This window comes from Panthera leo, chromosome F2, assembly GCF_018350215.1.
Source record: "Panthera leo isolate Ple1 chromosome F2, P.leo_Ple1_pat1.1, whole genome shotgun sequence".
NCBI classification, from domain to species: Eukaryota; Metazoa; Chordata; class Mammalia; order Carnivora; family Felidae; genus Panthera; species Panthera leo.
The window spans coordinates 79937018-79952303 of NC_056695.1; the positions used below are offsets into that span (position 1 = coordinate 79937018).

General features: G+C 48.1%; 1 protein-coding gene across 10 annotated transcripts in view; it reads right to left on the minus strand.

The window, feature by feature from the left end:
- The window catches only part of AGO2 (argonaute RISC catalytic component 2), a 123999-nt gene that overhangs the window by 41370 nt on the left and 67343 nt on the right, over nt 1-15286 (minus strand). For 9 of the 10 annotated variants that reach the window (XR_006198521.1, XM_042924283.1, XM_042924286.1 and 6 more), the window contains exon 3: nt 1051-1171. Coding sequence is in view for 9 of the 10 variants with exons in the window: in XM_042924283.1 (XP_042780217.1) it covers nt 1051-1171 (121 nt within the window). In the remaining variant the exon portion in view is untranslated. Of the gene's footprint in view, nt 1-1050; nt 1172-11929; nt 12476-15286 lie in introns of those variants that run through there. The other variant, XM_042924290.1, reaches the window with a different exon arrangement.

Sequence of the window (15286 nt, forward strand, 5' to 3'; positions counted from 1 at the left end):
ATTCAGAACGCCCGTGTCAATCGCCCTGCGCCCAGCCCTGCAATGTCCCGCCGGGCACCGCCGTTATCTCGGGGCCCCCTGGAGACCAGTGGGTACGGAGCTCTTATCAGCACCCAGCCTTCCCTTGGCCACAACGTCCTCTACCGTTATCAGAGCACCGCAACTCGGAGCCACGCTGCTGGGAGCTGAGACCACCCGGTCTCCTGGCAACTGAGACCAGCGCAAGGAGCTTAGTCACGTTGAGACGATCAAAAAACACAAAAGCAAGAACACTTGATGCCTTTGGAGAACGTGCAGCTCAGTGGCCAGCAGCGTGAGACTCCGTAGGCACCGAGCTGCCTTCCTCCCGGGGCCCCGGGGCTCACGAAGCTAACTGGTCAGGTCATTCTCGACGGGAATTGAGTTTACTGCACGCACTAGACCAGCTGTTAAGTTACTAGTTTCTTTGTTGTGCTTTTTTTTGTCTTTAAGGTTCATGTGAAGATTATTCCTGAGCTGAGTCTTTGCTCTTCTTCTAATAAACAGGACCTGTTACCATCCCGGATCAGCCCATCTGTTGGAAGAAATGCCAAGAAGTGACAACATCTAGGCAGAAGCTGTAGCCCTCTTGAAGTAAAGCCATGATAAGGACAAAAGCAGTCATCAAAGGCGACAGTTTGAAACAACCAGGGTTGGTTAATTAGTCGACGATCATTATTTCAGCCAGAAATCAGCTGTGCCTCACGGCCACCGTCACACGCGCCTTCACCTCTACAAACATACTTTTCCAAAGGGCTTTTCCTACCCGGGCTTCTGTCTGACGGTCTGTGGCATGTGTGTTTTACATTTAAAAGGCTCGTTCCAAGAAGCTCTGAGCTCCTGTCTCTGACCCGAGCCAACTGAGCCCTCTAACACTGAAGGCACAACACACGGAAAGCGGCCTTTGTGGCCGCAGGACGAAGCGTAGGGCCGACCGCAGCTTTCTCTCCCGGGTGACTTAGCACGTGACGACAGGTTTGCCTTTGCCTTCACTGCACCCTGCTTGACCCCAACGCACCCCTGTGCGCTCACCTTATCCCTCCCGATTGGGAGGGGCATCGCTGTGTAGAGATTCTTTCTTCCATCAAACACTGGTTTCCGATCCCCAAAGATCTGTGTTTTAAAGTGCTGGACCATATGTTCCACTATTTCCCTGAAACAAGACAATTCAAGCAAAAGGTCAATAAAATCTGAGAAATGAATGGAAAGACGACATTCTTCTAACACTGGTTTATAAGCGATTTTGTACAACCTATGGCTCCTTCTAGTAATACGACTTTCAGCTTTCTTCTATAAACAATCAAACCAGAACCTTCACTGGGTTTCTGCTCATTCGTTTGGCCACTCAAACACGGGAGAACTCTCTCCATGCCAGGCACTGTGCACGCAACACAGAGCAGACAACAGACACATCCAGAACCTCCTGGAGGCGCTGAAGACAGGACCAGCATGGATGGGATTCCTGTTCCCAAAGCTGTAGGATCGGACACCACACGTGTCACTGCAGGACTCTGCAGGCCTCCCCCCAGAGCACGGCATGACCCCGGCCCGGCTGACACTGGGTGCTGGCCTGGCCGTGACCTTGCTTTGGTCACCGGAAAGGCAAAGGGTCTGCTCCAAGCACAGGCTTCCAGGGGGGTCTGTGTGATTGGCTCGGCCTCACGCGCTCCCGTGATCTGCTGTAAGTATGCACCCCTGCTGATGCCCCTTCAGTCCGGGGTCCACAACAAAGACCCTACGTTCGACTCAAAGCCAAAGCTAACCTAACCCAGCAGGGACAAATGACCTGAAGGGCCATGAGCATCAAACAGGATGTGTGTTGTTTTAAGCCCCTCAGATGCTGCTGCCGCGTGTTCCCCGGCATAACGGCACCAGAATCCCAGCGGACACAGAGAGACCATCCCGTGGCAGCGCTCCGTAAGCGCCGAGTGGTCCCGTGGCCCTCCCTCCTCACTGCGCTACTGGCCGAGAGGTGTGCAGAAACACTCTGGACGGCCAGAGACAGCCGAGCCATCCCGCTGGCTCAAGACTCAGGCAAAGCAGTGCCCGCCCACCCTCTCCGCGTGTTTGTTCAACAGAGCCCCACTCAGCACCTCTCGACTAGCATTGTTTTTTTAAACGTTTATTTATTTTTGAGAGAAAGAGACAGAGCGTGAGCAGGGGAGGGGCAGAGAGCGAGGCAGACACAGATTCCGAAGCGGCCTCCAGGCTCCGAGCTGTCAGCACAGAGCCCGACGTGGGGCTCGAACTCACTAGCCATGAGATCATGACCTGAGCTGAAGTCGGCCGCTCGACCGACTGAGCCATCGGTCAGCATTTCAATTCAGCTCACCAAATACTGGACTTTTCCCACACACCATGCCTAATAAAGTACAGATAGGAAAGGCCCTGATGCCTGCCTGGCCCCCGAAGGTCCTCGTAAGGGAAGCATGCTCCAAATCTCAGTCATTGTCAGGAAATAGCAGCTCATGGGATGTGGCAGACAGGGAGAAATGCACTGTGGCAAGAGGGGAGGGAGAGGACATTTTAGAGACTGCCCCCCGCAAGGGAGAGCTGAGCTCTGCTTGGTTCTAAGGGTGCTTCTCTGGGGCAAAGCCTTGGTCATCCTTCAGGAAGCAAGAATCAGAAATTCATTCCATTCCTTTTCCAGAAAATGAGGACAGCTGGCCTAAGAAGACTTGCCTTATTCAAACTGGCTTTGCCCAGTTGACCTTCAGCTGTGCTGATCATGGCAGAGAAGTCTCTAGGGATCCAGCCGATCCTGCCCAAATACCCACTGCCCGGGGGGGGGGGGGGGGGGGGGGGTTTCGGCGCAAACAGAGCCTCTGGGCAACATCTCGTTTGATGGCCCCACAGAGAATCACCAGGCCTCTGACACAGAGGGAGATCACAGCCCGGGCAGGTGCAAGGCCCCGGCAACAACCAGGGCGCCTCTGACCTCCAAGTCTGCTGTTCCTGACCAGCAGCCAGGGCACGGTCTCTCCTGGGTCTCCACACTCTGCTCTGGGCCCCCGGAGACAGGCCGTCTCCAGACCACCGCTCTCCAAGCGTCAAAATCCTCATCTTCTTGGTCAAGATGTCACTGCCCACTCAAGGTCTAGATGGCTCCCCTGGGCAGTTCCACCCACATCCAAAGAACAAATCACCCAACTGAATTCAAAATTATCGTGAACAGAATTAAGAGGACACAGGCTCCCAACTCATTCTATGAGGCTGGCAAAACGTTTACCTCAAAACCCAACAAGGTGATCAACAGCCCGTCTCACTTATAAACATGGATGAAGAAGCAAAGTACAGTTGACCCTTGACCCACACAAGGGTTAGGGGTGCACACACCTCCAGTCAAACTCCACCCCCCCCACAAAACTTTAGACACTCCCAAGATGTAACTCAGCAGGGTCCGGGCTCTGACCTGTCAGCACAGAACCCGACGCGGGGCTCGAACTCACGAACCGTGAGATCATGACCTGGGCCGAAGTCGGACGCTTAACCGACTGAGCCACCGAGGCACCCTGCAAAATGTAACTCCTAATAGACTACTACTGACCAATGCTTAACTGGTATCAGAGTTGATAAACACAAATTTGTATGTTATATGTATTACATACTATATTCTTACAATAAAGTAAGCTAAGGAAAAGAAAATGTTATTAAGAAAATCATGAGGAAAAGAAAACCTATTTACTTTCAGGACTGTCTTTATTGAAAAAAATTCACATATAAGTGGATATGTGCAGTTCAAACTGTGTTGTGCAAGGGCCAACTGTATTAACAAACTGAGTCCAGCAACACATTAAAAATAAGACATCGTGGAAAACCAAAGCTGGAGGCATCATAATTCCAGACTTCAAGCTGTATTACAAAGCTGTAATCGTCAAGATAGTCCGGTACTGGCACAAAAACAGATACATAGATCAATGGAACAGAATAGAGAACCCAGAAAGGAACCCACAAACGTATGGCCAACTAATCTTCAACAAAGCAGGTTAAGAATATTCCACGGAAAAAAGACAGTCTCTTCAGCAAATGGTGCTGGGAAAACTGGACAGCGACATGCAGAAGAATGAGCCTGGACCACTTTCTTACACCAGACACAAAAATAACCTCAAAAGCGATGAAAGACTAAACATAAGACAGAAGCCATCAAAATCGTAGAAAACAGGCAACAACCTCTTTGGCCTTGGTGCAGCAACTTTTTTTTTTTTTTTTAAGGCTTATTTTTATTTTTGAGAGAGGGAGGGAGAGAAAACGAGCAAGTGGGGGAGGGGCAGAGAGAGAGGGACAGAATCCAAAGCAGGCTCCAAGCTACGAGCTGACAGCACAGACCCCAATGTGGCACTCGAACCTATGAGGTGCGAGATCATGACCTGAGCCGAAGTGGGACGCTTAACCGACTGAGCCACCCAGGCGCCCCTCAGCTGCAGCAACTTCTTACTCGTCATGTCTCCAGAGGCAAGGGAAACAAAAGCAAAAATGAACTATTGGGACCTCATCAAGATAAAAAGCTTCTGCACAGCCAAGGAAGCAATCAGCAAAACTTTTAAAAGGCAACCCATGGAATGGGAGAAGATATTTGCAAATGGCATATCAGATAAAGGATTAGTATTTAAAATCTATTTAAAGAACTTATCAAACTCAACACCCAAAAAACAAATAATCCAGTGAAGAAATGGGCAAAAGACACGAACAGACACATCTCCAAAGAAGACCTCCAGCTGGCTAACAGACACGTGAAAAAAATGCTCAACCATCACTCATCATCAGGGAAACACAAACCAAACCCACAATGAGATACCACCTCACACCTGTCAGAATGGTAACATTAACAACTCAGGAAACAACAGGTGTTGGTGAGGATGTGGAGACAGTGGAACCCTTTTGCACTGCTGGTGGGAGTGCAAACTGGTGCAGCCACTCTGGAAAACAGTATGGAGGTTCCTCACCAAATTAAAAATAGAACCACCCTACGACCCAGCAATGGCACTACTAGGTATTATCCAGGGGATACAGGGGTGCTGTTTCGAAGGGGCACATGCACCCCCACGTTTGTAGCCGCACTATGGACAACAGCCAAATTATGGGAAGAGCCCCAATGTCCACCAGCTGATGAGCTGATAAAGAAGATATGGTACATACACACAATGGAATACCACTCCTCAATTAAAAAAGGATGAATTCTTTCCATCTGCAACAACATGGGTGGAACTAGGGTGCATTATGCTAAGCGAAATAAGTCAGAGAAAGACAAATACAATATGATTTCAGTCATATGTGGAATTTACAAAACAAAACAGGTGAACATAGGGGAAAGGAAGCAAAACTAAGATAAAAACAGAGGAAGACAAACCATAAAAGACTCTTAAATACAGAGAACAAACTGAGGGTTGTGGGCAGGGTGTTGGGTGGGGGGATGGGCTAAATGAGTGATGGGCATTAAGGAGGGCACTTGTTGGGATGAGCACTGGGTGTCATATGTAAGTGATGAATCACTAAACTCTATTCCTGAAATCATTGTTACACTATGATTTCTAACTTGGATTTAAATTAAAAAAATAAATTAAAAAAGTATATATATATATAAAAAAAAAAGACACTGTGTCAACATTGGCCAGATACCAGGAATGAAAGGTTGGATTTAATCTGACAAAAGTAACCAACACAAAACATATTATAGACATCAAGTAGAATTTACAGCTGTAAAACTTCTGGAAGAAAACATAAGAGAAAAATCTTTAATGAACCTTAGAAAAGAGAAGGATTTCTTAGAACACGAACAGTATGAACACCAAAATAAAAATTAATAAATTGAAAAACATCATCAAAATTAAAAACCTTTGGGACGCCTGGGTGGATCAGTCGGTTGAGCGTTCGATTTTGGCTCAGTCACAAACCCCATGTCCAGCTCTGTGATGACAGCTCAGAGCGTGGAGCCTCCTTCAGATTCTGTGTCTCCCTCTCTCTGCCCCTCCCCTACTCTCTCTCTCTCTCAAAAATAAATATTTTAAAAAAATTAAAACTTTTACTCTTTAAAAGATACCATTATGAAAAGGAAAAGGCAAGACACGGGGATGGGAGTAAATATTTGAGAAATACAAACACGTATCTGACAGAGGACATGCATGCATGATATATTTTAAAAATTCTCTTAACTCCGTAAGACAAAGAGGCCAACTTTAAACAATGGGTAAAAGACAAGAACAGACACACTGGCAAAGGAGCTACTCAAACGGCCAATAAGCACAGGAAAGGGTGCTCCTCATTAGTCAGGAGGAAAATGCCAACAAACCCACAAAGAGACACCACCACATACCCAACAGCTAGGGCTAAAATGATGACTGAGCAGGACCAGGCGGAGGAAGGGTGACAGTCTCACACACAGCTGCTGGGAAAGTACAGTTCCGGGGGCGGGGGTGGGGGGGTGGGGGGAGGAGGTGGGGAGGTTCTTATAAATGTCAGTGTGTATTTACCACGCCGTCTAATAATACCCAGTAATGACACATCAATGCTTGCACGCAAAGGTTTAGAACAGTCCTGAACTGGAAAGAACTATGTCTGTCAACTGGGTGACCAGACAGATAAGGGCACAAATTTCTAACGGGGCACTTATCCCACTGTGTGGATTACTAGTACCCGCAACATGACAGCCGCGTCTTAGAAACATGCTCAGGACAGAGGCCAGGCACAAAACAGTGTATGCTGTATGATTCCATTCACATGAGACTCTCTAACAGGCAAAAAGGAATCTGCATTAGCAGAAGGCACTTCAGAGGCTGTCCGGGGCAGGGGACAGGGGACTAGCTGTGAAGGAGCAGGAAAGAGCTCTGGGGCAGTCAGGATGTCCCACACCTCTACTGAGGTCCTTGTTATGTGGATGTATGTTTTTTTAAAGCTCATCAACTAAAAATGGATGCATTTTGTTGTACATAATTATATCTCAATAAACTTATATTTTAAAAATCAAATGTAAAAAAAAAATTTAAATTAGGATTATCTCAAAGATGTAGGAGAAAGCATTTACTAAAATTCAACACCCATTCACAATTTTTTTTTTTTTTTTAATTAGCAAACCAGGGAACAGATGGAAATGTCCTTCATTGGGGAGAGATCTCCTTCTGGGATTCACAATAAAACAAAGATGTTGCTTTGGCCGCTTCTGCTCAGTGCTGGGCTGTAGGCCATGGTCACCATGTAGGGTAAGAAAGGGAGAAGGATTGTAAAGATGAAAAAAACTGCCATTATTGGTGGACATTAGGGCTGTATTTGTTGAAAATCCAGACGAACCTGCAGAAAAACACTGTATGCTTCACAAAGAGTCCTTGCCCTTTTATCTGTGTCCAGGGCCCAGCACATAGCAGATTCTCCAGAAATGCACACAAATGCACACATTCCCCTGGTATGAAGGCTTCTTTTGTTTTTTAAATAATTTATTGTCAAGTTGGCTAACATACAGTGTATACAGTGTGTTCTTGGTTTTGGGGTAGATTCCCATGGTTCATCGCTTACACACAACACCCAGCGCTCATCCCAACCTCCTCAATGCCCATCACCCGCTCTCCCCTGTCCCCCCATCAACCCTCAGTTTGTTCTCAGCATCCAAGAGTCTCTTATGGTTTGCCTCCCTCTCTGTAACTTATTTTTCCTTCCCTTCCTCCATGGTCTGCTGTTAAGTTTCTCAAATTCCACATATGAACAAAAACATGCTGCCCTTTTCTGACTGACTTATTACTAAGTCTTTATTTGTTCACTCACTCACTCGTTCATTTGTCCATCCTCTCAGGGGGGAGTGGGGACGGAGGGGAGGAGCTTGTGGGCAAAATCAATCGTCAAAGAGACCAGGAAGCCCAGTCTCACGCGTGAGTGTCATGAGGGGAAGGGGTACGAACCCCCACACACAGGTGTATCTGCTGCCCCACCCTCTCGACCTCTCTATAAAACACAGATGTACCACAAAGCTTTGGTTTCTGGCAACTGCATTTATGGAGTTACACTTTTTCTTCTCCTATGAGTTTCTGTGACAGCAGAGGACCTCCTGAGTTACTCGGCTACACAGGATGGTCATGTTTGGAAACAGATTTAAATGATCGTACCGTATAATGCCACATGATATGAAGACATCGTTTGCTATGTACTCATGCATGTTTCCAGAATCAGTGGCCACCCTGCCTATCGGCCTCCCCCTTCCCCTTTTCCCCCCTTCCACAAGGAAAGTACCACCCCTGCTGTCCCTCTCTGCACTGAGATGGGACAAGAGCATGTGGGGCTGTGGTGTGGTCACTTATGTCCCAACGAGGGATGGATTTACCCACAGGGTGAGCGGAATGAGGTACAGGGGACAACTAGTTCCGAGTGGCACACACAAATCTTCTATTTGGGAACTGGAAATACCAGAAGTGTTTAAACAAAACAAAACAAAATAAATCAACTAACATACCATTATCATGGACTGGAATATTCGATTCTCTCCAAACAAAACCACTCCTTCAATCCCAAGAAAAATCCAGAGGGATTTATTTGATGGAATTTGATTGGCTAATTTTTTTTTTAATGTTTTATTTATTTCTTTGAGAAAGAGCATGCATAAGGGGGGAGGGTGCAGAGAGAGAGGGGAACAGAAGATTCAAAGCGGGCTCTGTGCCGACAGGGTGACAGCAGCAGGCGGGATGTGGGGCTCAAACGCACGAACCGCGAGATCGTGACCCGAGCCAAAGTCCGACACTCGACCGACTGAGCCACCCAGGTGCCCCTGACTAATGTCTCACATGGACTTGGGAGTGTGGGCACAGAGGCCAGCTAGTACACTCTGAGCAGGAACGAGGTGGACGCGTGAGGGTTACAGCGACAGGGACGGTGCTATGGTGAAGGAAGGGCAAGCAGACCCCGGAACAGCGTGAGGAGCCTAGAAAAAAGACGCGTGGGCACGCAGACGTCTCTCCTACGACAGAAGCGGCAGAAAAGAGAACAGGGCACGCTCCTCAGACACCTGTGCTGAGGCGACCAGGTGTGTAGTGTTGAGAGCAGCGAAGCCGTGCCCTTGGCCCTTGAAACGTTGGTCTCTACCAACGCTTGCTGCCCGAGGCTGAACCCAACCCAATCGTCGCCACGACGATTCCACTCAGGTACCACACAGTGGGCTCTTCGGTGGCAGGAGTCACATCCCACACTCCCAGCAGCATCCAGCCCCTGGCAGAACTCGGCACACCGCTGGGGCTCGGTCATCACGAGTCGGGATCACCCCAAGGTGCTACAAAGCGACCCGGCTCGGGTGACCGGTCCTACGGAACCCTGGCCACCGCAGGGGCCGAGAGAAGGCACCTGATACCACCCACGTTCTGCTCCCAGGCCTCAGACGCTGACTCTCTTGGGAAAGGAGGTGCCGTCACCTCGCGTCATCTGGTGCCAAACCCAAGGAATCCCCCCCTGTAATTTTTATGACAGCCTGGCCACTGACCGTAAAACACGAGGTCCCTTCCCTTCATGAACACTGACCGACGCCCGGGGACTGGCCGGTGACTGACTGACCTTCCTTCCTTCCTGTTTCTTGGTCTCTCTCTGTTTTAATGGTGGCGAAACACAGCGACATAAAATTCACCCTTTCCATCATTTTTACACGTACGTTTCAGTGGCGCCAGGTACACTCACGCCGCTGTCCAACCGTCACCAGCGTGCGTCTCCAGAACTTCTTATTCCTCAGGGGAAGGCCCGCACCCCTTCTCCACTCTCCCCGCCACACCCCTCCATCGAGCCCTGGGGACTACACCTGACTCGAGGCTCCTCAGCAACTGCTGAACTGCTGAGGAGCTAGCCGGGGGCGTGTGACCTGTCGGGTCCCCGTGTTTAGCTCCTCCTTTCCGCCAAGTCTCACTGAAAGCAAAGTTCCTGGACTACGGGCCTTTGGCTCCCTGGACAAACACCTTCGCCGAACGTAAGCTCAAAAGGCCGCAGCCCCCGAAGGCTCTCTGTGCTCGTTCCACAGGCTCGAACCGCACGGAGGGTCCACACACTGGGCGTAAAGATGCCAGCGCTTAGCCTCCAGCAGGCCCTTCACACGTACAACTCGCTCAGCCCCCACAGCAGCCTCGGAGGTCAGCACCGTCCTCTCCTCTCACGCACAGGACACAGAGGCACAAAGCCACATGCTGCCAGCTGGCAACAGCAAGGTTTGAAGCTGTTTGCTGATCCAGACAGGCTGGCACACTCCTGTTTTCTTGGAGTGCCCTTTTGCCATAATTCTGGGCAAATTTTTTCTCTCTCTCTCTTTTTAAATTTATTTATTCTGTGTGTGTGTGTGTGTGTGAGAGAGAGAGAGAGAGACAGAGACAGAGAGAGAGAGAGAGAACAAGCAGGGGAGGGGGCAGGGGATCTGAGGCAGGTTCTGGGCTGACTGACAGCAGAGAGCCCGACGCGGGGCTCGACCTCATGAACTGTGAGATCGTGGCCCGAGCAGAAGTTGGATGCTTAACCAACTGAGCCACCCAGGTGCCCCATGGGCAAGTTTTCTCTTTAAAAAAACAATGCGTTCCTTTGTTCATCTCGAGCGACACAAGTTTTGCATGACCACGTCAGCACTGCCAATTTCGAATATGGATCATGCTGGAAGTCTGCCCAGACTACCTCCGCATCCCAATCCTCCTCTCCGAAGCGACTTTATCTTTTTTCAAACCCATGCATTTACATAAATATGTAGGTACATAAAAAGAAATACAGTGTATCATTATTTTTCAAACATATGGCATCAAACAGACCCTTCTGGAGTTTGCTGTCTTCCCACTAGATGCCTTTGAGACCTTGCCTTGTCACTACATACAAAGTGGCCATCAAGTCTAGAAATAGAGACGTTACCGTGTCTCATAACATAAAGTCACATTAACAAGCCACTTATGACCTAGTTGTCTATGTTTCCAGACTGCATGTTCACACGTGAAACTCCATTGCACTGTTGTCCACAGTTGCACTGAACCGCACAGGATGTTTACTTAACCATCACTACTGACTGACGTGTCCATGGTTCCATCCCTACTGACGTGTCCATGGTTCCATCCCTACTGACATGTAGATGGTTTGGTTTTTCTTCCATCACAATATTAGACATCCTTGTACACCTCTCTTTGGGATAAATACTTAGAAGTGAAGGGTATACAGGGGGGCCTGGGTGGCTCAGTTGGTTAAGCATCTGACTCTTGGTTTCAGTTCATGAGTTTGAGCCCCACATCAGGCTCTGCACTAACAGCGTGGAGCCTACTTGGGATTCCCTCTCTCTCCTTTCTCTCTACCCCTCTCCCACTTGTGCTCTCTCTCAAAATAAATAAACTTAAAAAAAAAAAAAAAAAGAAAAAGTAGTAGAGAATATACATACTATTTTAACATATACACCAAACCACATTCCAAAAAGTCTGGACCAACCTTCAGCCCCTCCAGTGGACAGTGCCCGAAGCAAACAGCAGGCTGCAAATGACACAGTCATGCTGCACCGCCCCACCCTCCCACCACTTCTGTGCGTACGGGTGCGCGCGTGCGCACACACACACACACACACACACACACACGCCCCACACAGTGATCACTTCTGCAGTGTCCTCCCAGGGCCACACAACAGAGCCCAAGGGAAACAGAAGGAAAGGACAGTCAGAAGACAAGGAACACACCTTCTTTCTGTAGTCCGTCCTGGGCTACTGAGCAGAATGCTGCCGATTTTGACCCCCTGGGAAGGCTTCCAGGCGGCAAGGCCCACACAACCCAGACCAGCGCCACGCTCCGACCATCCTGGGTGACCATCTCTGTACCCACAATGATACCGGAAGCCTCTGGGGAAGAGGTACCTTGCCTTATACTCAATCCCTCCTACAGCAGCCACTCAGTGAACAGCGGGGGATGGGATGGCCAGACACGGAGGGCACACGAGGCCAGGACTCACCGTGACTCATCGCAACACAGACGGACGGCACGTTTCACTCAGCCTCGCACAGGGCTCCGGGCTGAACCTCCTAAACATCTACCACGTGCACTACACGGAGTTTTAAGAACTCAGAGTTAAGACCTGGTCCCTGCTGCCCAGAGACAGCCGTGTGGAAGGAAGAACAGGCTGTGAAGACCGTCTTCACAGTCAGACCACAGGCTGAGCTCCGCGCTCGTCTGCCGCCTTCCTGCTCCGCCCCGAGCTTCCCTCCGGCAGCGCACGCCTGGGGTCCTAGAGGCCGCCGGCTGGACTCTTCCCCACGAGGCACACGGACGGGGTCTAGCCTGCCCACCCCGCACCCCCGGTGCCACAGTACCTGCCTCACGACCGGAGGCTTCATAAATGCTGGCTGGTCATGCTGGAAGCAAGGCTGGAAGAAGGACGGATTAAGCGAAGGTGTCAGCACGTGGGTTTTGGCAGAACCAGAACTTTACACCCAACTTCTTCCTGTGCGATTCTGGTTGATAACAATCTTGGGATTGGACCTTAGCCACAGTCCACCAGAAGGAAGAGCGAAATAGAGAATTCTGAAGGCTCACACGTTTAAGTAGGCAGCGAGGCTCAGGCTGGCCCCCAAGCCAGGGGGAAGCAAGGCATGCCGGTAAGTGGGCTGGCCTTGGCCACGAAAATGCAGTCCGCGCCCCACCTTTATTACCTACTTGTGTGACTCGAGGGAATTTCCAAATACGGGGTAACTTTAGAACCTTGTGGACGTAACTCCAAGAACGTAGCAGTGCAGTCAAAGACATCGCGTTTCAATCACCAGCAGCCTTTTCCTGCTGCCAGATGACAACGTCTTAGTCATGCCTCCTTCATGAAAGGAAACGTCCTGTGCAATGCGGTTCATCACCTAAGAGCCCAAACGCCACCACATGAATAAAAAGCCCAGAAATGTGCGTGGTTACTCACGCCTCCGTGTTCCACCTCCCAGAGTGCGTTCACATCACTGATCCACACACGTGTTTGTCTCCAGGAAAGTCAACGACGCACAAACCCACTCAGGGAGAGTCTCAGAGCACAGAAGACACTTCCAGTAAAAAAAGAAAGGTGTTTAAGCCAGCCGTGCCCAATGTTTTTGTTCGGAAACACGTTTTTTAGTAAGCACATATTTTAAAGGATCTTAGATGACCGTCGAGTACCGTCTCTTTGGAGCCATACCTTCTTGGGATAAATACTTAGAAGTAGAATTGGTGGGTCAGAAGGTATATACTATTTTTATTCTAATATTCACACCCAATAACCCTCTAAAGAGCCTGGACCAATGTGTATCGGTCACAGTGAGCAAATCCGACTGTTTGGTTTTATAGATAAGGGAACTGAACCCCCAAATATTCTTTCTCTTACAAAGTTTGTAATCAGGGAAAAAAAAAAAAAAACATTACAGCAAAGAGCACTTTAGAGGGCAATATCACAAACTGGGAAGCCAATTTAAGTTCTTAAACTGCAGCTGAGAATCTGATCTCTGATCCTGACAAAGTAATTGGTATTGAACTTATCCTTCTACCCTCAACAACTACAGAACTAGAGAAAAACAAGACGGCTATTTCCGGCATTGAAAAAGAGGCAGTTTGAGACTGTGATTATTGAGGGAAGGGAAACGCGTGAGGTAAGCCACACACCCACTCCGCCTGCGAGCGGTTTACAAACCACAACACGGGAGGAAGGTGCAGCAGAGAGGACAATCTTGTTGCACCGAGGAGACAGGGAGGACAGTCTAGGACTGCAGAAGAAGTCGGGATTTGTGGGCAGGGTACCAGAGAAGAGAGCAAAAGCCAGATTCCCTCAATGTAACACACGTAATGTTCAACAGCAACAAAAACGTACTATGCGTGTAAATAAGCAAAAAAGGTGATACGTAATCTAAGGTAAAACCCGTCAACAGAAACAGATCCCGAAATGACCCATATGTTGTAATTAGCAGACAAGGACTGCTCATACGTATGCTATTACTGTAAGGACATTCAAGAAGTCATGAAGAAAAAGGTGGGAACAATGAGTGAACAGATGGGGAAACTTAGCAAAGGATATAAACTATGAAAAAGAACCAAATGCAAAAGCTGAAACTGAAAAGCACACTATCTAATTGAAAAACTATCATTAGACGATTATACAGAAGACTGGATGCTACAAAAGGGGCGGGGGAGGTAAAGTGATCTTAAAGACATCAATAAAGTTACCTGAATTGAAGAAAGAGGAGGAAAAGATTTTTTTTTTTTTTTTTTTTTTTTTTAAATCACAGGCTCAGTGATCGGGAGACAACATAAAAATGGCCTAGAATACACATAACTGCAATCCTATAGAGAAGAAAATGGGGCAGAAAAAGTATTTGAAGAAATGATAGCATTTCACCCAAATTTCATGAAAGACATCAGCATTCAAATCCAGAAAACACCAAGAAGGAAAAAGAAAAAGAAAATCACAATTAGGCACCTCAAACTGCTGAAAGGCAAAATTAAAACAAAATATTCAGAGGAAAAATGACAAATTACGTACAGGAGAAGTACAAGAAGAAAAGTAAACTGAAACTTCATCTGAAGTAATGAAGATTAAAACTTTAACGAAGATGACAACTTTAAGGTATTACGGGAAAAGAATGTCAATTTGGAATTCAATATCCTCCAGCAAAATATCCTTCAAAGATAAGGAGGAAATAAACACATTTGTAGATCTCAAAAAGGTGCTGGAAGAATTCATCACGGGCCCACCTGCACAACAGGAAGGGCTAAAGGGCATTCTTCAGGCTGGAAGGGAACGACGCCAGGTGAGAACCCGGATCCACAGAGAGCCAAGGAAGGCTCATTTGGGGCTGAACAGACCATTTTCCCAATTGCTTTAAAAGAGCAGCATTGCACCACGGAATTCATAATGGATAGACAAGTAAAATGCGTGACAACAATAGCAAAAGGCCAGAGGAGTAAGTAGAATTATATTACTATAAAATTCTCACAGGGGAGTCATCTGGGTGGCTCAGGCAGTTAAGCGTCCGACTCTTGATTTCAGCTCAGGTCAAGATCCCACGATTTGGGAGGTTGAGCTCCACGTGGCGCTTTATGCTGACAACGTGGAGCCTGACTGGCATTCGCACTCGCTCGCTCTCTCTCTCTCTGCCCTCCTGCCCCGGTCTCACTCAAAATAAACAGACATTTAAAATAAAAGCATAAAAAACACAGATATAGAAATTTAAAAAAATAGCAACCACAAAAAATTAAATTTAAATTTATGTTACATGTAAGCAAACGTAACATACCCGATAAAATCAAGAAATAAAGGAAGTCCCCATTATATGATATCTACAGGGGACACGCTTGGAGTACG